Source organism: Xiphophorus hellerii, chromosome 14 (genome assembly GCF_003331165.1).
Source record: "Xiphophorus hellerii strain 12219 chromosome 14, Xiphophorus_hellerii-4.1, whole genome shotgun sequence".
Classification (NCBI taxonomy): Eukaryota; Metazoa; Chordata; class Actinopteri; order Cyprinodontiformes; family Poeciliidae; genus Xiphophorus; species Xiphophorus hellerii.
In genome coordinates, this window is record NC_045685.1 from 313,835 (window position 1) to 341,288 (window position 27,454).

Here is a 27,454-nt window from a genome sequence, read left to right on the forward strand (position 1 = left end):
AAAATATGACTTTGAAAAATAAACTAGTTTCCACTCTTATGATGGGTTATTAACCCAAATTATTGTAGTTTGATTGTGTGACTTTACACTACTGCTGGGTTTCAGATGACGTAGAATCGACGTCACCCAATGCAAATTGAGGGCAAGAATGCCCAAAGTCTGAGTCATGTACAGTTGCTCCAACTGTTCTTATAGATAACGATATTATAGATAAATGTTATTTTCGTTTTGAACAAAGGGAGTTAATTTTAAAAAACTTACAAAAGACAAAGAGAAAAGTGGATCAACAATCTCCGGCTAAAAGCAGGAGGTGCAGAAACTAACGATGCCACAGTTTGCAGCAACCACTTTCCACCAGGTAGCGATCGCATCGTTTAAATTGTATTTTCGAATATTTTATATTTATTTTGGATATTTTCGGATAGTTACTTAGTTACCTTACATTTATATGTAAGGTAAAATATATTATTTTTACTCCCCAGCTTGGTAGTCTGCAGAGTGCTAATGTTGTTAGCAGCTAATTCAGTGTCGAGTCCCAGACAGAAAATATATTTATTCAGTGGGACTTTCATGCAAAAAAAAAAAAAAGCTAAATAAATTAAATATAACCTAAACAGCATACAGTCACAGTGAGCTGTGACTATTCCCCCACATGTCTGGACACAAACATAGGATTTCTGTAGGTCGCTGTGAAACGTTGAACTTGAATCCAGCGTCCTACGACTCAACAACTACGTACAACTCCAGCATGAATTTGGGTTTACAGAAGCTAAATAAATTATTTACCAGAAAATCCAAGCTCATACAAGTAACATGGGTTAGTTCATTGTTAGCGGTAGCATAGACTAATTACTATACTACCGCTCACTACAACTCACTACTCACCAGGCAGAAACCAGTCGATCCTAAATGATTGACTCAACCTGAAACTATAATTTTATTCTCCAGGCTTTTGAAAACTTTCACCTGGCTCATCATATAATATGAGGTCTGCAACTCCAGATAGTTATGTGGATCGTCGCAATACCGGGTAAATCCTCAAGATGATAAGTCTTTTTTTTTTACCGAGATAATATGGATCATATCCTAAATATACGCATATTTTTTCGCAATACCTCGTCTGCTCCAGCCCATTTAGAGTATTATCGTAGTCGCTGTGATCCATTTTGCTCTGTTTTGAACTGAAGAAATCCACTTCCAGACCTCCATCTGAATTTCACACGTCATCCGAGTCAAGTGTCTGAAACCCAGCAATAGCTGCAGGTGGGTTTGAATAGTAAATACAAACACTGAAATTGATTTTAAAAATGCACATTTGTTCTAAATGACATTTTATTTGACATTTCCTTAATGTACATTAGGCTTGGCCCATCAGTATATTGTAGAAAGCATGATGTGATTATACCAAATAACTCCGTGAAGTTGTATAGACAAAAGAAAAAAAAAGGAAAAAAATCCAACAATGAAGAAAATGATCAAAGGCCCTGAACATCTCACATTTTGAGCCCATTTCCCTTTAATCCCATGGCGCCACCACAATGACAAGAATTAAGCATAATAAGAGGGTTATGCTCTCTCGTTATGATACTCATTTCCTATTAAATGAATAACTAAATAATAATAACTGAAGACCTTAACCAAAAGTTGTCGTGAACTTGTACTTTGGACCAGGTGCTGAGGAACGTTGGCAAACAGTTACGACAAAGGAGGGAATCACAAAAACCGGAGCCTAAAAGAGAAAGTTATCAAGAGGAACAAGTATCAATATCACATTATAAAATGTAACAAATTCGAACAGAGAAAATTTTCATCAAGAGCTACTCACTGTATGAGAATATGTAAGACTCTAGAAACTCCATGTCAGCTTACATTCTCACAGAACAGGCTCCCCCTACACCTGCAGAGGTGGTGGCAGTTGAAGCTGACAAAATATCAGGTTTTACTTGACTTTCCTTTTAGACAAACACCTAATACACTTGGTGGCACTAGCAAACCAGAGAGCTGAATGGATTTTCACTTTAAGGATGAATTCAAGAAAAAATGCATTGATCACTGAAACTTATTTATCAAAGCAAGCTTGAGTCTGAGCATAACAGATGGCAGAACTGAAAAGATACATGAGCAAGAAGGAGGTACAGTGTGTGACATTTTGGTCATTGTGCCTCAGCGTTACATAATATATGAATACATGGAATGCTAAAAAAAAAAAGATAAAGTTTCACATCTTAACAGCCTATAAAATGACCAGGCAGCACCTGAAAGCACTCCTGTTAAAACATACAGATCTAAAAGAGGTGAAACCAAAGCTCAGGTAATAAACACACAGCACACATTCTCACTACAAAATCATTAATCCCTCGATTGACTTCTGTTGACTTTTCAACATGAGTGCAGCAGCAGCTACAATATGTAAACAACACACTGAGGGTGGAGCTATAGCAAAGGGATTGGCTTTGGGATGTTGGGTCCACATGGTGGGTGGGGTTTGGTCAGCTGTCTGGCTGGAGGCTGTTTGTGGTCCAAGAGTGTTCAACTGCAACACATTTCACATGACCGTTAGATAAAACATGGTTTCACTTGATTCGTCACCATGTGGTTGTGCACCATATTTTCGTACTTGGTGGGAACGGTGAGTGAGCCGGAGCGGTGGAAGTGGATGTTCTGCCACTTGCTATCACGGCGGTGCCAGATGCGGGTCTCCTCGGACTGCATGGTACGCGGCATGCCGTTGCTGTCGATGTACTGTGTGAGGCGGATGTAGGCGATGCAGGCCGCCTCGTCCCCGATCAGGTGGACATGGGGGTTCAACAGGATGGTGTGGATGGGCAGTTTCCCCTTAGACAGAGCTACGGAGAACAAAAGTAAACCAACCGGAAAACCTGAGAAAACCCATGAACATACAGGCTATCTTCTTAATCTTTGAGCAGTGATGTGATAAAATGGAGATCTGAGATTGGACAAAATGCAGGTAGACTTTTTACCAGAAAATTTGACAATGCAAACATGAACATCCAGTCTTCAACCCAATGCTGAGCTCCAAGTAACCAGGTAACCAAGGGTACAGAAGCTGCAGTAGCCAAAACACTTACAGAAGCTACTGCATCACAGATAGCAGCTAATTCTGTGAAATTCAGTCCAGTCCAGACTGTAAACCAGCTGATCTTTCTTTTTATGGCAGTTCAGCCATGTTTGCCTTACAACTTGAATAAGTTGGTCAGGCCATGAAATTAGCATATCATATAAAGTTCATTTTCCAGAGCAGGATTTTTATACCTATATTACCATGAATGATGTGATATGTGCCACAGTGCTGTGACCATACAGTTATACAGAAATATTTGTCTTGTGTCATCAGCATGCATGGTAAAAAATGTAACACTCTGAGAAAGGAAAACAATATAGCTATTGAATAATTGAAAGTGTATGAATACTTTTTATGTATGCAATCACACATTAGCAGTATATAACCTCACCAGCCACTTTATACACCTGTCCAACTGCTCATTAACACAATTAGGCCTGTCGCGATAAACGGTAAATCAATTAATCGTACCATAAATTAAAACTATCGACGTCATTTTAATTATCGGCATTATCGTCTCTTCCGGCCTTTTTCTCTTTCTGTTGATGACACCGAATGAAAAAAGGCTCAACTCCGGTGCTCTCCACTGACTCCTCCTTCCTCATTTTACTTAGTGTAAAGCCCAGCGCACACGAGCTGTCGGCCGATTGTCGGCCCATTTTCAAAACCTGACAGATCACACATTACCCGACAGAAATCCTAGCTATAACGGTTCGATCGGGTTCGTTCCTGCCGTGTGGTGTCCAACAATGGGCACAAAATAATGGCTACAAGTCCAGTTAACTAATTTTAAAATCAGGCATTAATCAATGCTTTACTACAATCTACATGCAATACATGTGGCTAGTGTCAGCGTAAAGTCCTGACTGAATGAAAATCATTATAACCTATTTACGTCACGTAACGAAGAACAGCTGAAAAGCTACCGGGTTTATCAACTGCGGTAGCAATTTCGCTCCAACTCCTCCCCTTGTCATTTCTATATTCTTTGCATGTTGAATAAACATTAATGTTGTTTCCACATATCATCTCCAATGTCCGCTGGACTTCGGGTTGCGCCGTGTCAGCTGTTTGGGATTCCCCTCTGTAATTTCCCCTAAGAAAGCACGGAGGAGAATCCACGCTTTCTGATTGGCTACCTGTCACATTGAACAGGAGTTAAAGCTCCCAGTCGGGGAAAACCCCTGATTTAGATCGGAGCGGCAACGACGATCTACCGTAACACACCACACAATCTTAGAAAGACCAACGTTCTAAGATTGTCATAAGGGGAAAAATAGGAGCAAAAAATCATGTAGTGTGAATTATTGCATCAGGTAGTCGATGTGCCCATCTTCTCTATTTAAATCTAATTATTACTGAAGGGCAACATAATATACAGACTTCATAATCTGCACTCTTTTGGTTGAATGTAGTATTTATTACCACTTTGGCTTTATGTTGTTTAGTTTTTTTTTTCAAGTGAGTTTTTTGTTAATGGAGACTGAGAATCCATTTTATTTTTGTTTTTGGTTGTTTTGTTTATTGTGTTTATCAGCTCCAGTGTTAAGTGTTCTTTTGAAAATAAAGTGTATCTAACTTTGGCAGGAAATCGCATGGATTATTACGTCATTTCCATTAAATCAGTGTAAAAACGTCTTCAAACAATATTATCATTTATTGCAATAATTTTTGAGACAATTAATCGTTGAGCAAAATTTGCTATCGTGACAGGCCTACAAATGTTGAATTAGCCAATCGCATGGCAGCACCACAATGCATTTAGGCAAATAGACATGGCCAAGACAATCTGCTGCAGTTGAAATCGAGCATCAGAATGGAGAAGAAAAGTGATTTAAGTGACTTTGAACATGGCATGGTTGTTGGTGCGAGACGGGCTGGTCTGAATATTTCAGAAACTGCTGATCTACTGGAATTTTCACGCACAACCATCTCTCGGGTTTACAGAGAATGGTCCAAAAAAGAGAAAATATCCAGTAAGTGGCAGTTCTGTGGGCCAAATGCCTTGTTGATGCCAGAGGTCAGAGGAGAATGGCCAGACTGGTTCGAGCTGATAGAATGGCAACAATAACTCAAATAGCCACTCGTTACAACCAAGATATGCAGAAGAGCATCTCTGACTCCTGTCAGCTAAAAACAGGAAACTGAGGCTACAATTCGCACAGACTCACCAAAATTGGACAATAGAAGATTGGAAAAACGTTGCCTGGTCTGATGAGTCTCAATTTCTGCTGCATCATTCGGTTGGTAGGGTCAGAATTTGGTGTGAACATCATGAAAGCATGATGTGAACATCCTGCCTTGTATCAACAGTTCAGGCTGGTGGTGTGGCGGATATTTTCCTGGCACACTTTGGGCCCATTAGTATCAATTGAGCATTGTGTCAATGCCACAGCCTACCTAAGTATTGTTGCTGACCATGTCCATCCCTTTATGACCACAGTGTACTCATTTTCTGATGGCTACTTCCAGCAGGATAACGCGCTGACATGAAGTGTGAATCATCTCAGACTGGTTTCTTGAACACGACAATGAGTTCACTGAACTCGAATGACCTCCACAGTCACCAGATCTCAATCCAATAGAACACCTTTGGGATGTGGTGGAACGGGAGATTTTCATCATGGATGTGCAGCCGACAAATCTGCAGCAACTGCTCAATGCTATCATGTCAATATGGACCACAGGAATGTTTCCAGTACCTTGTTGAATCTATGCCATAACTTAAGGCAGTTCTGAAGGGGGTCCAACAGGGTACTAGCAAGGTGTACTTAATAAAGTGGCCAGACTGCGCAAAAACTTGACTTGTGAAAAGGTTACTGAAAGATTTTTCAGGTATTCGAAGAATACCTGAAAAACACCTTTGAGATGTTTTCTACTGTTTGTTCATGTCTGACCAGCTTTTCATTTCACAGCTACATGAATTTATCTCCTCTTCTGCACACTTACTTTCAGAAATGCTCAATATACTAGAGCTATAGTTACTACCTATAGCAACTTGTCTATTTGCTGCTCAGTAGTCATGGATTCACCTATTTTTATAGAGCATGGAGCTTGGGAAGCTGAAATACAATGACAAAATGCTACTTGGCATGCGATTGGCTGTCGTTCGCAAAGCATTCAATTAATTTATTGATTGTAACTCCAAAGAGTCGCTAATGTAGGTATAGACATTAGTGGCTATGGTAGTCTTATGCATATTAATGTATGATAAGGTATATTTGTTGTTTGAACTATTAAAATAGGCAGTCATAGGAGTTTATAGAGGCGGTCTCAAATATTTTAAGATTTTAGCTATTTGCAGATAGTTATTGTCCCCAATAACTGGCCGTAAATACCAGGGGTCTACTGTACATCTGGACCTAAACAATAAAATGAATATAGAAAAAAATATAAGCTAGATTTTTCTAGCTTATAGAAAAAGCTAGAAAAATCTAGCTTTATTTATTTTGAACAGACAATAAAAAGTAAAAACAGAAAAGTATAAAAAATAATCATGCCAATTGACATACAAACATTTAAATCTCCCAATACCAGAAAATCTCTGAACTACTTGTTATATGAGTAACAAGAGAAAAAAAGAGTATATTACCAACCAATTTTTGAATTGGCTTTCCAACAAGAAACCTTGAACCTTGAACCCAGAATTTTCAAAAAAAACTTTACCGTTTTCAAAATAGAAGCGGTGAAACTCTGTGCCTTCGACCAGGTTTCCCAAAGCCTCAGGTTCAAATGATGTGAGGCCAGGGTCACAAATCTTCCTGAAACAGAACACCAGACAATCACATTTGAGTTGCCTGAAGAGAGAAAGTTACAGCAACACATGTAGAGACATGTGAAGCTAGATGAACTCACGTGTAGGCCTCAAAGTCTCCGTTGTTGATGGCCTCAATCAGCTGTTCTGTCACTTTGATGATCTCCTGCTTACGGGCTGCAAAAGACACACTCAAAAAAGTTACTGTTTGTTGTAAACTGAAACACAAGTTGGAATTTTGAGCTTTATGAGAGCACTGATCCAACATTACAGGATGATCATGTTCAGGAAGGGAAGCTCACATCAGTTTGAGGCATGGCTCACACATGGAGAAGAATGAATTAGAGGCTGGTTGGAGGTGAAGGTGATAGAACTCAATACAACATCAACATTACCTTTCATGCTAAAGAGGTAAGCTAGGAGACAATGAATGCAAATAGTAAGTAGTGCTCGGATACAGCATCCTTCACACAGAAACCTTTTGTACCTTGGACAGCTTCAGTGTCGTTTCCAGCTAACTGAACACCGACACTCTGCTGGCCGGCCACATGTCCAAGAATGGTCACCAAGACCAGGATACCACCTACTGATGACTGACACATGCTTCTGCTGAAAAGGTCCGAAAACAAGCCGCTCTGCTGTCACACTAAGGCAGGGGAAGCGTCCTGCATCCAACACCACCACCTGGTTCTGATTGACTGTTTGTGACGCTGCTGAAATACTGTCCTCATGGACTTTACTTTGCAAATAAAGACACTACAGATAAGGTTGCTGATGCACATCCAGCTAAAAAAAACAACAGCTCTGAACTTTTAGACAGATGAAGACAGAGTTGTGTGAAGAAGAGCCGTTTCCCAGTGAAAGTATGTAACTTTTATAAAAAAATCTATTTTTTACATATTTGTCACTGACCGATCTATCTGAAGAAATGCATCGCTCCCGACCAAAATCCACCAATCAGAGCCAGGAGGAGGCTCTTAGCCCTGCCACTGAAACTAATATGATCGCTGCTAAATATGCTAATGGCAGAGAAGCAACTTACCTTTACAGGAAAACTGTTTATCTGCTGTGATTAGCATTCACTACAGGTTCTGCTGTATCATAGCAGACAATCTGTTTAAAAAGTTGGGCTCTTCTCCCTTCTACCAGTGCTCCCAGTACTTTCTTGAAACAACCAATCAGAGTCAGGAGGCGGGTCTTAGTTATATGAATCTGGCCTGTTTGCTGGCCGCTGCCTCTCTCCACTTTCATATACTGTCACCGCCTAGTGACAGTTTCAGGAAATATGTAAAGCAAAAAACAACTGTATGTAACTTTTTTTGTAAAAGTTACATACCGCATCTTTAACATTTTATCAAAATATCTTGTGGTGATAAGAACCATTTAGTATTTGTTTTGTGTAACTATTCACTAATATTGGTGTTATGTTTCTCACAGAAACATAATTGGGTGACAATAATAAATCATCTGTACTAATTGAATCAGCGCCTCCTAATTACAATTTTTAAGTGACAATAGAAAACATAAAATAGGAGGAATGGTTAATGAAATACTTCAGGATTCGCTAAACTGTGAAAAATGTCCTAAAAGGTCTAAAGGTGCTTTAAGGTCTTTTTGACTCTTGAGCAACAGGGAATTGAGTTAAAACACATAAACAACCCCTGACACTATACAAATCCAATACATATGTGAAACATTTCTTCATTGGCTTTAATGAGCTTTTATCTCTTATATGCATTGATTATGACTGTTAAATAATTGTAGGAGATTTCAACATGCATGTTGACGAGTCCGAAGACAGATGGGCAATAAAGCTCTGTGATATTCTTGATAATTTTGGTCTAATTCAGCATGTTTAATAAACAACACACAATCAAGGACACACACTGGATCTGATTATCAGTAAGGGTGTGAATATTTCCACCCAGGGTGTGAAAAGCTGTCACATATTTTTTTTAAAATAGCTAAAAAGCCTTATTTTATTTTGTTTTTTACCTTTTTTGAGTGTTCTGAGCTTGATTCATGAGCTTGAGCAGACAAATTTCCAATCTGTAGCTTTTAAAAACAAATATGCATTCCTCTGTAGCTCTGTCAAGTTTCTATTGTAGGTTCCCGTTTTGTTTTGTTTTTCCCGGTAAATCTTGGTCTTTCATTGTTTTCTTTGTTGTTAAGATAGTATTTACGAGATGTTTTGCTTATATTTGTAAGATGCATTTTTAAAAAAAAAAAAATCCAACGCTGCAGACGTTCCACTGCACTCTGTTAAAGGGACCAGCTTCGCTTTGCATCTAGTGTTGGGATAAATCGGCTCATTTACAGAGTAGCTGGAAAACATTAAACTCAAAAATATGGACGCTAATAATAGCGTCCATATGTTGCCCCATCTGATCATTTCTGTTCTCTTTGATAGAGTCCATTGACTCACTCAGCAAAACAGCTACTGTCAGAAAATGTTTTTTCACAAACAACAGAGCAGAAACTTTTAATCACATCTACTCTTCCACCTCGCCTTTTAGATGTAACCGTACAAATTTCATCCATTTGCTAATGAAAACTTTTAAAATATTCTTCAGTGCATCATAGAGACATGTAAGCACTATAAATATTTCTACCAATGCTAAAAAATTTGGAGGTAATTCCACAGATAATTATTGGTATTTGTAGAGTGGAAACATAAAATTGTGAGCCATCAGCTGGAAATCATCTTTTCCTTTGAGACAAAAGTTGCCACATATATCATACTGCATGAGACCATGACAACACATGGGCAGGCACACTGTGGTCTTAGTAATAAATTTATTAGATTTATTAGATCAGTTAAAGGATTTTGAGACAAAGCAAGATTCATTTTGTAATCAGCTGTTATATCCATGTGGTTTTCAATGTGTTACCTTTTGCAGCTGAAACTATATGAAATCTGTCATTAGATGTTCAAATCTGTTTTTGAATAGTTTCTGAATTAATATATTTTATATTGAATTTTTCAATAGAGCTCGGCTCTGTTTAGCAATTGTTCTAAAGGTTGCCAAAGGTGGTTTTCAAAACATGAACATGAGTGTTTAATGCGTTTTCTTCAGTATTCCTGGTAAATGTGTCGTTACCAACTCTGACCAGTAGATGGCACTGTCCCCGAATTTATGCACTAATTTAGATCAGCAAAGTGTAACTATTGAGATCTGACACACTGAAAGGTTTTTCAACTCCAAAATCCCATTGAATTGTTACATCAGTATGAAACAATTAAAACATCCATGTGCACTGAAAGCAGATCCACAGCAGTTATCCACCTTTAACTTTAACACCTGGAATATGATTTAATACCCTGCAAATAAACAGAGCTAAGATCAGAAACACATTCACAGTGTTTGGATCAAATAAGCATTCTTAGCTCAAAAAATGTGCCAATGCTGTTAAAGATCTATTCTTTGAATATATATTTATCTACAATCTGTTTATAAAGGACATGAACTATAATGAGTTCTTTTAGACGACTGCTGTCCAAGAAGGTGTAGTTTGGCTATCTTTTAATAAGTGTCAAGGACAATTATTTGTGAAGCTGGTAATTTTAATCAAATTTACCAAGTTGGGGCACCACCTGATTATCAGAAATTACTAGCTAAACAGCTCTTGGTCTGTATCAGTTATTGTTTGATGAGGTGTGGTATTGTAGAGCAACTGGTGTGTGTTCAAACAACCAGGTCACAATACAAAGCAAAAATGAAAATAAGACATTTAATTATTTGCTAATTAATTACCTGGTCTCAGACAGATGGATGCCATGTGACATTTGAAATTAGCAGCTCAGCTAATAAACCCAAAAGACACAACAGTTGTTTAACATCTTAGTAACCTTTCAGCAAGACCTTAAGCTATGTGGTCAACCTAAAAAAAAGCAGGTGTCCTTTTCCTTCCACATTGGCAGTGTTTATATCGACATTTTTTTAAGTACTGTGGAGGAAAATTACTACAAGTTAACATCTGCTAATCATGTTCTACTAAATGCTTGTGAACTCTCACCAAAAGAACTATTTGGGTTACATGTAGAAGGTTTGAAGTTGTTTTCTACAGCTGCATCCGGAACCAGACTGTCTCGTCTCTTGTTTTCTGTTTTCAATTCTTTATCCTTGGTATAAAACTCATGTCAGCCTGGCTGAGCTTTTCATCCAGACCTGCTTCATTATTGATTGTCCTACAAGCTCTCTGTATTGTGCACAATATATGAATAAACCTGATTGAGTGATTTCACCTGACAGTGCTTGGTAAAATGAATTTTTTCCACAACAATACATCGTGAAGTATAATGTTAGAGAAGGTTGATGAAAATGGCAAAAGTTCAAAATAACTTCTTCAATTTCGCAAAAAAGGTTTTTTGCTTACTTGAGGTGGCTTTGGGTTTTCTGAAATAGAGTTAATGTCCTAAGGGGGAATGGAAACCCATTCACAGAGTAAGTTCTGACACAGCAAACTGTCCCATTGACTGTAGGCACTGTGCCTTACCAGGGGCACCAAACGCATAAAAATGTCTAAGCCTAACCCTGCGAGTCCAGCCTAGTTCACTTTTTTTTCTTTTCTGCGACATTTTTGCATACAATTTGCACAACAGTTAGAAGAAAAAATAGCTAATGATGCAGTACTTGGCACACTGTCACAGAAAATTCCAAAACGATGCACCGAAGTGTGTGGTTGAAATGAAAGACGACATAAAAAGGTTCAACAGTTGAGAATAATTTTGTACCGTGAAATGGTTAAACTTGTTTAGACATCCAATTGTTGAAATTAGTAGTTTATCTGAATAATTGCTGATTTTCTTCTTTAAAGCCAATGGATAAGGAACAGTATTATTTCTGTATTTTTCTCTACTTACTTACACTTGGAAAATATCTGGAGCAGTGTCCAGGGTTTATTCAAGGATTCAAGGTTTTTTTTATTGTCATACCACCTTTGCTTGTTTGTGGTACAAAATTTATAGTCCTTAATAGGACCCCGGACATCATGTAGGTTTCTTGATTAATCTTAAAATCACAGAAACTGCAGACAGTTTACTTAGAACCTGAACTCTGTGTCTGTAGAACGTGAGTTCACTTTTTCAATGAAAACTGACCTGGAAAGATCAGCCTGTTGTCTGTTTGGATCTAAAACATTGAATTAAAAAAAAATCTTGATAAGTAAAAATATCATCCTAGTTACCACCAATATTTCTAAGCAGCATGAATCGAAGTTAGGAAATGGACTTTAGCTCAGCTCAAGATTGTAGCTTCCTTCCGGCTATGTTACCATGACACTTACAGTGGGAGTCGGTGGGATCTTGGTCAGCCAGTGGCACTCTGTGCTGGGTGTCAGTGCCCTGTGTGGGGGCATACTGGGAACCGCAGTGGGATGCAGTGGAATGGTCAGAGAAAAGGACCAGGAGGACAGATGTGATGAAAAGGAGCAGGTAGGCAGCCATCAGTGACCATAGGATGAACTGGCTGCACTCTTCACCACTAGGCCAAACGCTTGGAGAATACCAGCAGGAGGAAAAGGAAGAGGAGGAGGAGGACGAAGAATGTGAGAGCAAAGGGGGAAAGGCTGAGTACTTTAGGTGCTTCAGGTGGAAGATTTGGTGACTAGAGTAAGGAGAGTGTGCTGAGGATGATGGGAAATGAGATGGAAATGCAGCAGGGATGACAAAGAAAATGAGATGGAAATATGGTAAACATGAAGAAATACATGCAGTATGAGCAGCAAATGACAATTTGTTCTTCACTCTTTAATCAGCAAGGAACAAATCACACTGACAACAGGAAGCAGAAGACAGTAATGGAACCCTTTCTCTCCAAAATGGTGGCTCTGAGAAGCCTGCAGCTCCGTAATGCTGCATCACATCATGTGATGGGAGGTGCCTCAACAGAACAATCTAGGAACGGCAGTTCAGAAAAGGTACAGATCTGGCAACCCACTGTACTGATGCACTATACTGGCTGATGCAGATGACACTGTCAATTTTTAGGGCAACATTTTCCCTGACAATTGCAACTTCATCTAAACCTCCTTAAAAAAATAAAATAAAATAAATAAATCACAAAGTATTCAATATAAATGCACAGTAGGCAGAACTGGGCAAGGCAGTGGAATGGTCAGAGAAAAGGACCAGGAGGACAAATGTGATGAATTCAGAGAAAAGCCAAGTTGGGTACAACCTTTCATTCCTTCATCATTTCATACAGAGTTTTTCTCTAATAAATAGTGGCACTTCCAGTTTTTTTGATAATAGAAAAAAGTTTTCCATCCATCCATTCTTAGTGCAGCATCTCAAAAAGGCCGGTTCCTTTCTCCAGCAGTTAGAGGAGAGGTGAGGTACACTCCATGCAGAAACATCCTGGATTCAAACCCCTGACCTTCTAAGAACAGCTCCGCTTTGGAGCCCAAATCTTTTTCAAGTCCAATTAAAACAGAAAATTAAACAAAGAATAATAGTATGTTTTTTTTTACACATCTACAAAAGCCAGACTTAAATATTGTCTAAGTCCATAATTCAGCGCTGCTAGAATTAATTGGCTCTCTCTTGGCCAATCTTTTCTCTCTTTCTCCCTCCTGTTTCTCTTCTTTCCTTGATTTCAAATTCAGATGCACTTCATGGTCATGAGACCACATTTTCTTTATCTAGCCTAAATGTTAGCCCTCAAAATGCAGAGTTTTACAACTCTTTGTCTCAAAGTGGTGGGTAGGTCAGAGTCTGGACCTGACCTTCCCCCTTTTGTTTAGATCCTGATCCTCTCTGGTCTTCACTCTGAGGCCTGTTTTATCCTGGTTTCATCCAGAGGGACTGGTCTCATACGGGTTCTGGAGGAGCAGATGTTAGCGCCATACTCTTGTTAATATTTTGCATTGTAGCATTTCAATACATCAATCCCATTTGAAATTTGGTGTTAGAATTTGATATCTGCCATTTATATTGAGAAGGGTGGAGAAAGTAGCTGGTTGTTCTCCTGGATTTAGCCTGCATTTTCCAATATATAATAATGATAAGCTGTTGATTGATGATACCCTTATATAGGGCTAATTTATGGGAAGAGAGGGCTACTTACTTTTCAGGATATATGCATCAAATTTAACACGCCAGTTAGCTAATTTTTCATTTAAAAAATGAAAAATAAATTCTGTTAAAGGTACAACAAAGTTTATTTCAAGACTCTTATCAGTTATGGTTGAAGCAGACATACAGACCTCTGGTATCAGATTTGATTTGGAAGAAACACGTCCCAGATGTGGAACCATCATTTGAATGGGATAAAGTGTGGGCTAATGTGAGCTTAGCTTCTAGAAATCCTGATCATCAACAAATACATTACAATCTGTTTTTCGCTTTTTCTCGTCTTTTCTTTTGTTTCATCTGTTGATTTTTGTGTTATTATATTAGCATTCACATGTATGTGAATTCTTATCCAACACTTTTTTATTTTGTAAAGTGCAAATGATCACCTGTTCTACAATGTAAAAGATAAAATAAAAATTTGATTTGAACCATAAAGAGGAACCTTTAGTCTCTACACACTCAACACATACCCTGATCCAAATCAATGTCAACATCTTCCCAGTAAAGTACATCCAACTGTCCATGAACATCCTGGACAGCAGGCCTGTCCAGCAAAAAATATATCTTAATATGCAGTTGTCACAAAGAAAACTCAACAATACTGAATATTCACCCTAATATATACTGTACATGGCAACTATACCACATCTCTGAAATGACACCCTGGCTTTTCTAAACTGTTAAAACCTTTTCTATATGTCATTTACTATGCATCATATTCTCCAACTTTGATTTGTATTTCCCCCGCAGTAATTTTAATCACAGTCACTTACCACATAATTAATTTATTTTGTCTTTTTGCTTATTATTTTTCGTTTGTTTCAAGTGTGTTTTTTATCTTTGATTTCTCTTTCAGTCACTACATAAATGCACATGTATATCAGTAGAATGTCACTTCATACATTCAAACACAAACATCCAAATAATACGTAGGAAGTTAAACTGGCGTCTTGGAATGTGTGCAGCTTTAAAACCCTGGCCAGACACATTTTACTCTATCACCCATAAGTTGTTTTCAAGAATTTATGTTTTTCTTGTCAACAACAAAATTACTCAGTGCATAATTGAAACTTCAGTACTTCAAGCATGGTCACTAAGCAAGTATACTTAGCAACCATGCTTGAATATCTCTTACTTTACTCATTAAATAATGTAACAGAACCCAGGAACCAGGATGTTCATGTCAGAATCGCAAGCAAAAGATTGAGAAGCACAAGAAAAAAACGTTGAGTTCAACCAAAAAAAGGGAGCAAAAAAAAAACTTAGACTCAAGCAAAAATTTAGGCTGTCAACCAAAAAATTCTGATATGCAAAAATAAAAGATTCAAACAAAAATGTGTGATTTCAATTAAAAAAAGCTTTTAAAGCAATTTGTTTTGTTTAAAAAAATAATTCTTACAATTAGATTGAGATAAATTTCTTTTGTTTAAAACTTTTTTTTTGAAAATCCAAATGTTTTGATCACAACAAAAATTTTTTTTGTTTGACATGATTATTTTTTTGATTGAATATTTGTGAAACAAATTTTACTCCATATTCAACACCTTCATTCAAAAAAGACTGAGCATTTATTCTGGAGATGAACGACTCTCCAAATACAGCGCCATTGTTATTATGGGAAACAGGAAAATCAATATTGATAGGTAAAATAATAGCATATTCATCACACGAGAAAAAACAACTAATAGAATAAACTGTAGAAAAACAAATAAGTTATTTAACTCATTCTTACAATACTAATCCAGATTAACAAATTAAGAAAAAACTAACTAACTCAAAACATCAATGGGGGAAAATTATCCATAAAAAAACTAAAATATAACAACTTCCAATATAATAATATGGTTGGTCATTATTTGGCAAATCAGCTTCAACATATAAAAGAAAATTCTATTCATTCAAGCTATTTTAAATTCAATTTGTCCAGGTCCCTCTTGAAATTGAGATCCAGATCTCAATGGGGTTTAAATGGTTAAATAAAGGAAATAAAAAAAGAAGAGAGAAACAGTTGAAAACCCTCAAGAAACTAGCAATGTTTTTAAATCTTTCTATGTCGGTTATATACACCAGATCATAATCCAAAACAAAATGAAATAGAATTCCTCTCAAAAAATGTCTTGCTTATCTACTGAAAAAGTTAATATGTTAGATGTTCCACTCACAACAGTTGAACTTCATAACTCACTTCTTAAAAACAACAAATCGCCTGGACCTGATGGATTAACTACCGAGTTCAACAAACTATTCTGGCTCATTTTATCACCACTTTTCTGTAAGGTAATAAATGAAATCAAATCTAATTTTTGGTACCACCACAGATGAACACAGCTTTCATAACATTACTCTTGAAACCCAATAAGGACCCGATGCTACCATCCACTGAACTTAATGAACATAAATCTACAAATTATTATTAAAGCACTCACAGCAAGAATAAACAAAAATTCCTACATTAATTCACTCAGAGCAAATTGGCTTTCATCATCATCAATCACTTTATTTTGGTAAATTGTTCACATTAACACAGAAAATAACAAAAGAAAAAAAACAACAATAAACAAACCCATAATTTACCAAAAAAAGGAGTAGGCTGAAGCCAAGCTTATTCTTGCCTACCCTTTATTATACCCAACAACCCACCAGGACATCTTCACAATACATATATAAGAGCATAAGATTTGATCATTTTACATTTTATAAATCTCTTTTAAAGCTCACCAAGAAAGGACAGAACTTAAAATCATCATTCAATTCATTCTACAATTTCACACCAATAACTGAAACACATCTAGACTTTATCCAAACCTCGCAAATTATATTTATTTTCTCTTAGCTTAAATCATTTCTGAATACCAGAAGGAAGACTTTTATTCAATGCTTTATACATTATTTCCAGTATTTTTATATAAACAATATCTTAAAATTTTAATGTATTACTTTGAATAAAGAGTTTATGAGTTGGTTCACGGTATCCCACCTTATTAATAAGCCTTATAGCTGTTTTTGCAACTTAACTAATATATCAATGGTTGTTTTACTTGCATTTCCCCAGATTTCTGAGCAATAAGACAAATAAGGCATAACCAAAGAGGAATATATAATACGCAAGCCTTTAGCATCTATTAAATATTTTATTTTAACCAATATTCCAATAGTTTCTGCAACTTTATTTCTAATATATTCTATGTGAGGTTTCCAACTAAGTTTATTGTCTATAATAATCCCTAAAAATTTTGTCTCATAAACTCTTTCGATTTCAACTCCATTTATGCATAACTTTACATTATTATAGATCTGATTACCAGAGAATACCATGAATTTAGTTTTTCCTTCATTAAACGACAACTTATTGTAATTAAACCATGTTTTCTACTCTGCTAACTCTTTTTCTACTGTTTTTATTATTTCATCCATATTTTTTCCATAAAAAAAGACATTTGTATCATCAGCAACAAATGTATTATAAACTTTAAAATACTGGATACTGCAAAATTATCGTTTAAAGAGTGTATAAATAATTTAGGTCCTAGGACTGAGCCTTGAGGAAGACCAGATTTCACTATGTCTGTTTGTGACTTTGTGTTGTTAATTTGTACATATTGTAATTTATTACTCAAGTAACTCTTTAACCACTGATAAGTAACCCCCCGTAGGCCATACAGTTCACATTTACCTAATAGTTGTGCATGGTCAATAGTATCAAATGCCTTACATAGGTTAATAAACACACCTACGGTGTTAAGCTTCTGGTCAACTGCTGCAGCAATGAGCTCCACAAACTCCATCACAGCTAAAGTTGTGGAGCAGTTGTTCCTGCTGCTCATTCAGTATATTATGTTTATTAAGAAAGGAGTCTAACCTTTTTATGAATAATTTTTCCAACATTTTTTTAAAATTGTGATAGAAATGATATCGGCCTTTAATTTGTTCATATTAGATTGTCTCCACTTTTATGGACTGGAAAAACCTTTGCAATCTTCATTTTGTCAGGAAATGCTCCAGTTAATAATCTGTTACAAATACAGGTGAGAGATTTAATAATACTATAAATTACCTCATTCACGATAGCCATATCAATATCATTACAATCTTTGGATTTCTTATTTTTTAACTACGTCTATTACCTCACTGCCGCTCTCTATTCCCAGGAACATTGTATTAATATTATTAAAATTATAATTATGTTTTCCATCTCTAACGTTTGGCAATCCATTTACTATATTAGGACCAATATTAACAAAGTATTTATTAAAGTCTTCAACAATATCCTCTTTTTTCCACTATAGTGTTGTTGTGTTTAATACATATTGGGAAATTCCTATCTTTGTTACTTTTAATAATACTATTATTTACTGTATATTCCATGTACCCTTAATATCATTGCAGTATTTTTGCAGCAACCTATCATAATAATCCTGCTTTCCTTTCTCAGCACTGATGTTATTTTTATATATTTTATAGTTTTCCTGAAATTCTTAATAAAATCCTTACATAACTTGTTTTCCTTTTTAAATGCCTTCTCCAAACTCTCTGTCATCCAGGGAGTTGATTTATTTTTAAATGTTTGTTTATATTCTTTAAGGGGACAATAATGATTGTAAATTCTGACAAATATTTCCAAAAACATATATGACTTATTAACATCATCAACATAAACATTTAGCTAATTATAGTTCAATAATTCTTTCATTTCTTCCAGAGCTTCAGGTGATTTTATTCTAACTAAATTAGTCATTTGCTTTGTCATATTTAAGTTAAACTGATTACTAATATCCAACATACTAAACATGGCAAATGATCAGTTATATCAGTGACCAACAATCCACTTTTTGTTTTCATATTGAACTTATTTATAAAAACATTATCAATCAATGATGCACTGTCTTTAGTTATTCATGTAGGTCTTAGGATTAACGGATAGAAACATTGTATTTATACATTCTGTTGTTTTAGTATTCTCTTTATATTTCAACAAATCAATATTAAAATCTCCACAAGTAAAAAACTCTTCATTGTGCCTTTCATACGTCTGTAATATTTTCGTACTAAACTCGTCTATGGAAGAGCCAGGAGTTCGATAAACACGACTAGTGAACATTTGCTCCCTCAATTTTAACAGATAAACATTCCATCAAGTTATCAACTGAAAATGTCATTTTAGCAATAACTGTACATCTCAATCCAGACCTAACAAACAGTTTCATCATCACCTGAGGAGAAGGAGCTTTCAGCATCTATGCACCATAAATTTGGAACAAACTTCCAGAAAACTGTAAAACAGCTGAAACACTGACTTTGTTTAAATCTCAACTAAAATCCCACCTGTTTAGGATTGTATTTGAAATGTAATCAAATAAAAATTTAATGATGGAACCTGACTTAATGTCGTGTTTTGATTGTTGATTCTATGTTGAAATTGCACAAAAATCCATGAGGGACGGCGGAGTCCCAGAGCGAATTTCCGTGAGAGGTGTATGGAGCCTGGTGCCGGAAGAAAAACGGCGAGTGACTGAGGGTCACTGTGCGTAACACAAACCCTGTAAATTCTAGACACTAACAGGTGCCATAGAATTGCACAAAAATCCATGAGGGACGGCGGAGTCCCTGCTCGAAATTCCGTGAGAGGTGTACGGAGCCTTGTGCCAGCAGCCCACTAAAATGCTGTCTACATTGTTTTTTTTTTTAACTTTATTTTTATTAAATTTTTAAACATACAATTACATACACTCGAACATGAGGGCTAGGGCAGGTGGTATGTATTCACACTGATGGACATTACAATGTTACAGATATTTCACTGTTTAAAATCACAAATGGTAAGCAACAAGGAAAACTCCCAGGTGTCTGTCCGAGTGATGTGGAGTCACAACATCATCTGTTACACACCTTTGGCAATAAAATGATCCCATTTTTCCCAGAGTTTCTCTCCTTTCTCCTTCTTGAGCCGTATTGTAAAAGTCAACATTTCCATATCGTGGATCAGGTTTATAATATTCACAAGAAGCTTCAGAGTTGGAGGTCTAGGTTGGAGCCAACATTTAGTAATCGCTTTCTTGCTTGCAATCAAAAGTATCTTCAGCAAGTATGCTTCCCCATTACTGAGTCCCTCAGGAAGTATTCCGAGGTACATAATGGAAAATGAAAAGGCTAAAGTTATACCCAGGATTTCATAGATTACTCGATTAACATCCTTCCAGAAAGTCTTCAACACAGGACAATCCCAAAAAATATGAAAGCAGCCCGCAGAAACCACACCGCACTCCCTCCAGCAACAGAGCTGTGAACCACCCAGCTTCGATCTCTGCTTCGGTGTAATAAAAAATCTGATTAGGTTCTTCCAGCCGAAATCGCGCCATGTTAAGGAATTTGTGGTAGACAGAGTGTTCCTCCAAATATGCATCCAAGCCTCAGGTAAAATTATTACTTCTGCTTTCTTTTCCCATCGTTGTCTAATATAATTAGTCGAGTTCTTATTCATAGATGTTAAGTTTCTGTAACATTTGCCGATGGTGCCTTTTGTATTTTTGCCAGCATATGAATCCATAAATATTTGTAATATTCCTGGCTCTGTATCCAGGTCAGGGGTTTTGATTTCCTTCCTAAAGAAACTTCGGACCTGCAAATACCAGTAGAAATCTTCTCTGCCCATCTCATAAGTCCGGCACAAATCCTCAAATTTTGCTAACTCCCCATTTTTAATTATATTACAGAATGCAGTGATTCCCTGTTTCGCCCATCTTCTATATTTGTGGTCTATCGATGCTGGGAGGAAACGCGGGTGGTGCGCAGGCCAACTCAATACTCCTATCTGTTTGTGGAGATTAAACTTTTTAACCACCTCTGCCCACTTTTTCAAAGAGACATTCAAACATAAATTTTGTAGTTGGTATACCTGGGGCAGCCGATCCAGGCATCCCAGAACAGACTGTATGGGAAAGTCCAACAAAGAAAGCTCAATGTCTTTCCATTTAGCCTCATAGGCTGGATTACACCAGTACACCAGAGGTTTAATCTGGGCAGACAAGTAATAATCCACCAGGCAAGGCAGGCCCATCCCACCCTGATTCCCAGGCAGCTGCAGGGTCGAGTATCTTACTCTTGGCCTTTTATTGCTCCATATAAACCTTGAAAAATGCTTATCCCACTCCCTAAATTGTTTTGCTGGAACCTCTACTGGAAGTGCTGCAAATATGTACAATAGTCTTGGAAGATCATTTATCTTTATTGTTCGGATTCTGCTGCCGAAGTCAAGGGGAAGCAGGCTCCACCTGTCCAGGTCCTCATATATTTTCTTATTTATTCGTTTATAATTAATTTCATATAATTGAGCCAAATTTTTTGTTAGTATAACACCCAAATACTCTATTTGTAGTTGATGCCAATTGAATTGATAACTATTTATTAACTGTTTTGATGGGACAAAATGGAAGGTCAAAATTTGAGTCTTTTGTATGTTGAGTTTATAACCTGAGTCTTCCATATGTTTCCAGAATGTTCATAAGTGATGGAATACCAGATTCAGGGTTTTTAATTACTACTAGAACATCATCCGCATACAAGCATATTTTGTTTTCCACATTCCCTATTGTCACCCCCTCCAACCCAGACTCCTCTCTAATAACCTGAGCCAATGGTTCAATAAAAAGATTAAAGAGTAGTGGGCTTAATGGGCAGCCCTGCCTACATCCTCGTTGTAATGTTATTTGATTCGAAAGGCTTTCATTAATTTTAATTCTTGCTTTTGGCGAAGTATACATATTTTTTATACATTTAATAAATTTATCACAAAACCCAAATCTTTTCATTACTACAAACAAAAACTCCCACCCTACAGTATCATATGCCTTCTCGGCATCTAAGCTGAGAAGGACTGCACTTGATTTTTCTTTAACTATATGATCAATAACATGAACGGCCCTTCTTATACTGTCATGCGTTTGTCTATTACCAATGAAGCCGGTCTGATCCTCATCTATCAGGAAAGGCATCAGGGTACTTAATCTCTTAGCTAATATTGTAGCACATACAGTAGTTTGTAGTCTATATTTAAAACACTAATTGGTCTATACCCTTTAGGATCCGTTTTGTCTTTTCCCACCTTTGGTATGACCGATATAAACGCTTCTCGCCATGATGGCGGGAGAGCGCCCCCTGCCAGGGTGTAATTGAAGGAAGCCTTTAATAGTGGGAGAACAGATTCCTTCATGGCCTTATACCACTCGGGAGGGAACCCATCACAGCCCGGTGATTTGCTGGTCTTAAGATTTGATATCCCACGGTCAACTTCCTCAGCTGATATTTCTGCCATTAACTTGTCATTCTGGTTTTTTCCCAGAGATGGAAGATCCAAGGAGTTAAGAAATTTTTGAATTGTTTGATTATCCATTTTGTCCGGCTGTGTGTACAGAGCTGCATAATACCCTTCGAATGATCTCTGAATTTCGTCAAGTTTATTAGTTATTTTGTTAGTTTTTGGGTTCCGAACTTTATAAATTGTGTTTTCCACCTGTTGTTTCCCAAGCCTCCACGAGAGCACCTTAGCAGCTTTAGGCCCTGCCTCATAGTACCTTTGCCTCATATATTTAAGTTTTTTTTCAATTTCCTCACTTAAAATTTTGTGAATCTCCTGCTTAATAGGCCTCATTTGTTCTAATAAGGAGGGGCATTTGTTAATCGAATGCAGTTGCTCCAGTCTTTTTAAATTTTCCTGCATGTCCGTTAGTTTTTTCTCTCTAATCTTCTTCAAATTAGCACATTTTGCAATTATTTTACCCCTAATATATGCTTTAGCCGCATCCCACAGAATTGTAGGGCTAACTGTCCCATTATCATTAAATTCTAAGTAACTTTTAAGCTCCTCTTTCATTTCTGTTTTGAATGCAGTACTATTTAATAAACTTGTGTTGAGCCTCCATAAAGTGTTTTTAGGATTTCTAGTTAAATTAATTTTCATATTTAACCCAGAGTGATCAGAAATGTCTCTTTGGCCTATTATACAATCTTTCACTCTGTGAAGGTCCGTATTGAACATAAAAAAATAATCAATTCTAGTATGTACTGTATGTTATGCCTAGTAGAGTAAAAAGTAAATCTACGATCATGTTTATGGAAGTATCTCCATATACACTCCTGATCAAAATCTTAAGACCAGTCAAAAAATTGCAAGAATTAGCATTTTGCACCATTGAATCTTAAGAAGGTTCTAAGTAGAACTTCACAATGTTAAAATGACAAATCAGTGCAAGAGACAAGAACATTTGAGCAGGGAATTGTCTGAAAACTGCATTTACACTCAAACATGATTTTTTCAGCTGATCAAAAGTTTAAGACCATAGTCTTTAAAAGCCAAAAGCTGTGCAAACATCTGGATTCCATGTCATTTTCTGTGAAATCTTTACACTGTCAAGACCTCCTGATGGCAAAAGCAAAAAAGCTCACTGACTTTGAACATGGTAGGATTGTTGAGCTGCATAAGCAAGGCCTCTCACAACGTGCCATCGCTGCTGAGGTTGGACGCAGTAAGACAGTCATTTTGCATTTTTTAAACGATCCTGAGGGTTATGGAACAAAAAAGTCAAGTGGTAGACCCAAAAAAATTTCACCAGCTCTGAGCCGCAGGATCCGATTGGCTGTCCGTCAAGACACGGGACGATCCTCTACCCAAATTAAGGCCATTACTGGTGCTGACTGCAGCCCAATAACCATCAGACGGCATCTGCGAGAGAAGGGCTTCAGAAACAAAAAACGTCTTCAAAGGCCATGTCTTCTTCAACGCCACAGAATTGCCCGTTTGGACTTTGCAAGGGTGCACCAAACATGGGACATTGAAAGGTGGAAGAAAGTTGTCTTCTCTGATGAGAAAAAATTTAACCTTGATGGTCCTGATGGCTTCCAACGTTACTGGCATGACAGGGAGATCCCACCTGAGATGTTTTCTACACGGCACAGTGGTGGGGGCGCCATCAAGATTTGGGGTGCGTTTTCCTTCAATGGAACAATGGAGCTTCAGGTTGTGCAGGGGCGTCAAACAGCAGCTGGCTATGTGGAGATGTTGCAGCGGGCATCCCTCATGACTGAGGGCCCTCGTCTGTGTGGTAATGATTGGGTTTTTCAACAGGACAATGCTGCAGTTCACAATGCCCGCCTGACAAAGGAGTTCTTCCAAGAGAATAAATAACATCACTCTTTTGGACCATCCTGCATGTTCCCCGGATCTAAACCCAATTGAGAACATTTGGGGATGGATGGCAAGGGAAGTTTACAAAAATGGACATCAGTTCCAGACAGTGGATGCCCTTCGTGAAGCCATCTTCAACACTTGGAGCAACGTTCCCACTAGCCTCCTGGAAACACTGGCATCAAGCATGCCTAAACGATTGTTTGAAGTCATCAACAAGAATGGTGGAGCTACTCATTACTGAGTCCTTTTTTTTGACACTTTGTTTCTGTTTTGGGGGGTTTTCGGGTTTTTTTGAGCTATGGTCTTAAACTTTTGATCAGCTGAAAAAATCATGTTTGAGTATAAATGCAGTTTTCAATTAATTCCCCGCTCAAAAGGTTTTGTCTCTTACGCTGATTTCTTCTTTTAACATTGTGAAGTTCTACTTAGAACCTTCTTAAGATCCAATAGTGCAAAATGCAAATTCTTGCAATTTTTTGACTGGTCTTAAGATTTTGATCAGGAGTGTATCTGTGAGTCCCAATTCCTGAAGGATTTTATTGAATTGTTTTGCTAAGTGAGTCTTTCTTCTCTCTCTGCTAGTTGTGTCCATTTTTGGGTTTAGGAGTAAATTAAAATCGCCTGCACATATACATGTGTCGTCTGCTTCTGCGGCCACAAGACTAAATACCTCCTTAAAGAAATCTATACTACTACCGGGGGGAGCATATATATTACACAGGGTGATCTTTTCCTGTTCCAACTTCCCCTTTAACAACACAAATCTGCCTTCTTTATCTTTATGTTCTGAAATAAAATCAAATCTGATGTTGTTTGATATAAGAATGGCTACCCCTCTTTTTTTCCCGATCTGTGAGAAGCAAAATATGTTTTTCTATAACCCATTTTCTTTATTTTCTCATGTTCTTCATTTGACAAATGTGTTTCCTGTAAGAAACCAATGCCAACCTGCTCTCGTTTAAGCTTTGAAATGATCTTGCTTCTTTTAATGGGATTTTTTATACCATTCACATTCAGAGTCTGTATATTATAACACTGCATATCCTCTAGACACCAATATATTTTTTTCCACCTGCATGACAACACTCCTAGCCCTCAGAACACACAAAAAACAGAAAAACATAAAACCAGAACTTGTCATAACAATGAACAGGTCTTCCAAATAGGAGGATCCCTTATTCCTCTTAATGTAGGGGGAAGTGCCACTAAGTGGGGCCCCTGCCTAGTTGCCTACTTAAAGGAAGGAAACTGAAAAAACTAATTTAAGAGTCACCTGCATCGGTTCTTCATTACTCCAATTATGAAGGGGGGGTCACAGTCCTCACCATACTCCTGCGCAGAGACAGCCACCCCGTGACACACTGGTACTAATCAGATGGTCTGCTTCTCTCGCTGCAAGATGATCAATTGTTTCTTCGGTGGGGATAAGGAAGATTATTCCACCATAGCAACGTCCTCTCCGCCTGGCCGCTGAAACACCTTCAGCTTTTCCCGTGCGCTCTGTCGCAGGCCAGGCGCGCTCCCAACGCGTCGTGGTCCCACTATATCCATTGACAGAAGATTGTTGATCGCCTCCGCTGTGATAGGACTTTAATTTCCTCCTTTAAGCTCATTCTCACTTGCGCTAACTCCTTCTTCATTTCTGATTTGAGGTCCTGCATGCCCTCCGCCATTACTTCACTCACCACCTTTCTTAGTGAGCTAATTGTAGCAGGCAAGGCCTCATCCGCCATCTTATCTCCTTCCTCGACCGCGTGTGCTCCGCAGGCTTTGCTTTCGTGTCGCATTTCCGAGTTCCGAGACTGGACTCGTCCCTTCTTGTTTTTATCCCCACTCATTCTTCTTGAGAGAGAGTAACTTTTAACGTGCTAAACCTTGGATTAGGGGGGGTTTTATATCTAGCGACGCAGGACCTCTTTTCTATGCTGCCACACTGTTCGCCATGACACCGGAAGTCCCCCTTGTCTACATTGTTTTAAACTGTGTGATTGTGAGCGTGAGTGGGAATAAAAATAGCAATAGGTATTTTGTTCCATATAACACAGTAGGAGTGTAACAGGTAAACCTTCTATGGATGCAAACTCGACTAAAAACCCACCTGTTTAGGATTGTATTTGAAACGTAATCAATTACAAATTTATTGATGGAACTTGACTTAATGTCGTGTTTTGATTGTTGATTCTATGTTGCATTGTGTTTCTGTGTTTGTAATGATGTAAAGCACTTTGAAATGCCTTGCTGCTGAAATATACAAATAAAATTTGATTGATTGATTGATTGACCTCTTCTTTGGTTTAACCTATAAAGACTGAACATTTGATATCCAGACCGTCCAGCAGATTGTTTCCCTCAGATTGTTACCACACTAAATTTATCATCAAATTTTTCAAGGTAGCTTTTTATCTGAGAAAAGTTGCTGTGCATACTCCTACTATTAAAGTGAATTAATGACCTGACATTAATAATGTCTTCAGAATAATATTCACAATGCTGTTTAGTATTATAACTGGAATTGGTCTCTGGGTCTATATCAGTTTCTATATCATAAAATTTATGATCTGTAAGATCAAAACACTTAAATTTCATTCTTTGACTCATGACTAAATGATATATTCTTCACTTCCATCAGTATGTTCAGAACTAAACAAAACAGAAATGCAAAAAATTAAAGCATAGAAACTGTAACTCCAGCAGTATCTAGCCAATGTTCATCTATATTTCTCCAGCTCAACAACATTTCTCATGGTTAGAACCTCAGCTTGCTCAGGAGAACCATTAAGTTTTATCAGTGTCTTATAATTCCTGGTCCATGTTGCCTGTATTTTTTTCTCTTTTTTCAATATCCTGGCTTGGTAAGCAATCTCTGCATTCTTCTTTGTGAGGTTTTCATTCACAAACACATCTGTTCCCTTTAGTTTTTCTACAACTTTTAGCAGTTCAGTTTTGTGTTTTGTACTCACAAATCAAAGGATGATATTTGGTCTTTTTTTTTTACTGTCCAGCAGAATCCCTTTGCTGCTGAAGAACTTGATAACTTGCTGCTCAAGAGAAACTAGTTCATCTTGTGGTGCATCTTCCCCTTTCTTGTCTTCTGCTGTTGTCCTGCGTATGTGCGGTGCGTCTTCTTGAGTCCAGATTTCACCACGTCCTCCTTCCTTGCAAACTGTTCCAGGTCCTCCACTCTTTTTCCAACTCTTCTGTCTTCTCATCCTTTTATTTGATAATTGCTTTCAGTTGTTGAATTTCTCCAATCAAACGCATCAGACATGTTTGTTGCTTCACCACCTGACTCAGTTCTTCTGACATAACATTCAATGACAGCTTGAGTTCTTCCATATCTTTTGTTAAACTTGAAGATATTTT

General features: G+C 37.4%; 1 protein-coding gene and 1 long non-coding RNA gene across 17 annotated transcripts in view; both read right to left on the reverse strand.

The window, feature by feature from the left end:
• Positions 1-1,295: 1,295 nt before the first annotated feature.
• The window catches only part of camk2d1 (calcium/calmodulin-dependent protein kinase (CaM kinase) II delta 1), a 137,932-nt gene continuing 111,773 nt past the window's right edge, over positions 1,296-27,454 (reverse strand). For 8 of the 16 annotated variants that reach the window (XM_032582218.1, XM_032582219.1, XM_032582216.1 and 5 more), the window contains 5 exons: positions 7,232-7,252; positions 6,938-7,013; positions 6,749-6,843; positions 2,618-2,846; positions 1,296-2,533 (listed from right to left, as the gene is read on the reverse strand). In XM_032582218.1, coding sequence (XP_032438109.1) covers positions 2,530-2,533; positions 2,618-2,846; positions 6,749-6,843; positions 6,938-7,013; positions 7,232-7,252 — 425 coding nt within the window. In that variant the 3' untranslated portion in view covers positions 1,296-2,529. The remainder of the gene's footprint in view (positions 2,534-2,617; positions 2,847-6,748; positions 6,844-6,937; positions 7,014-7,231; positions 7,253-27,454) is intronic. The other 8 variants (XM_032582229.1, XM_032582226.1, XM_032582221.1 and 5 more) reach the window with 1 other exon arrangement.
• LOC116732201 (uncharacterized) lies at positions 24,936-26,245 on the reverse strand. Its single transcript, XR_004341733.1, has 2 exons — positions 26,190-26,245; positions 24,936-26,024 (listed from the first exon to the last, which is right to left on the reverse strand). It is a non-coding gene; the product is annotated as an uncharacterized LOC116732201 (long non-coding RNA).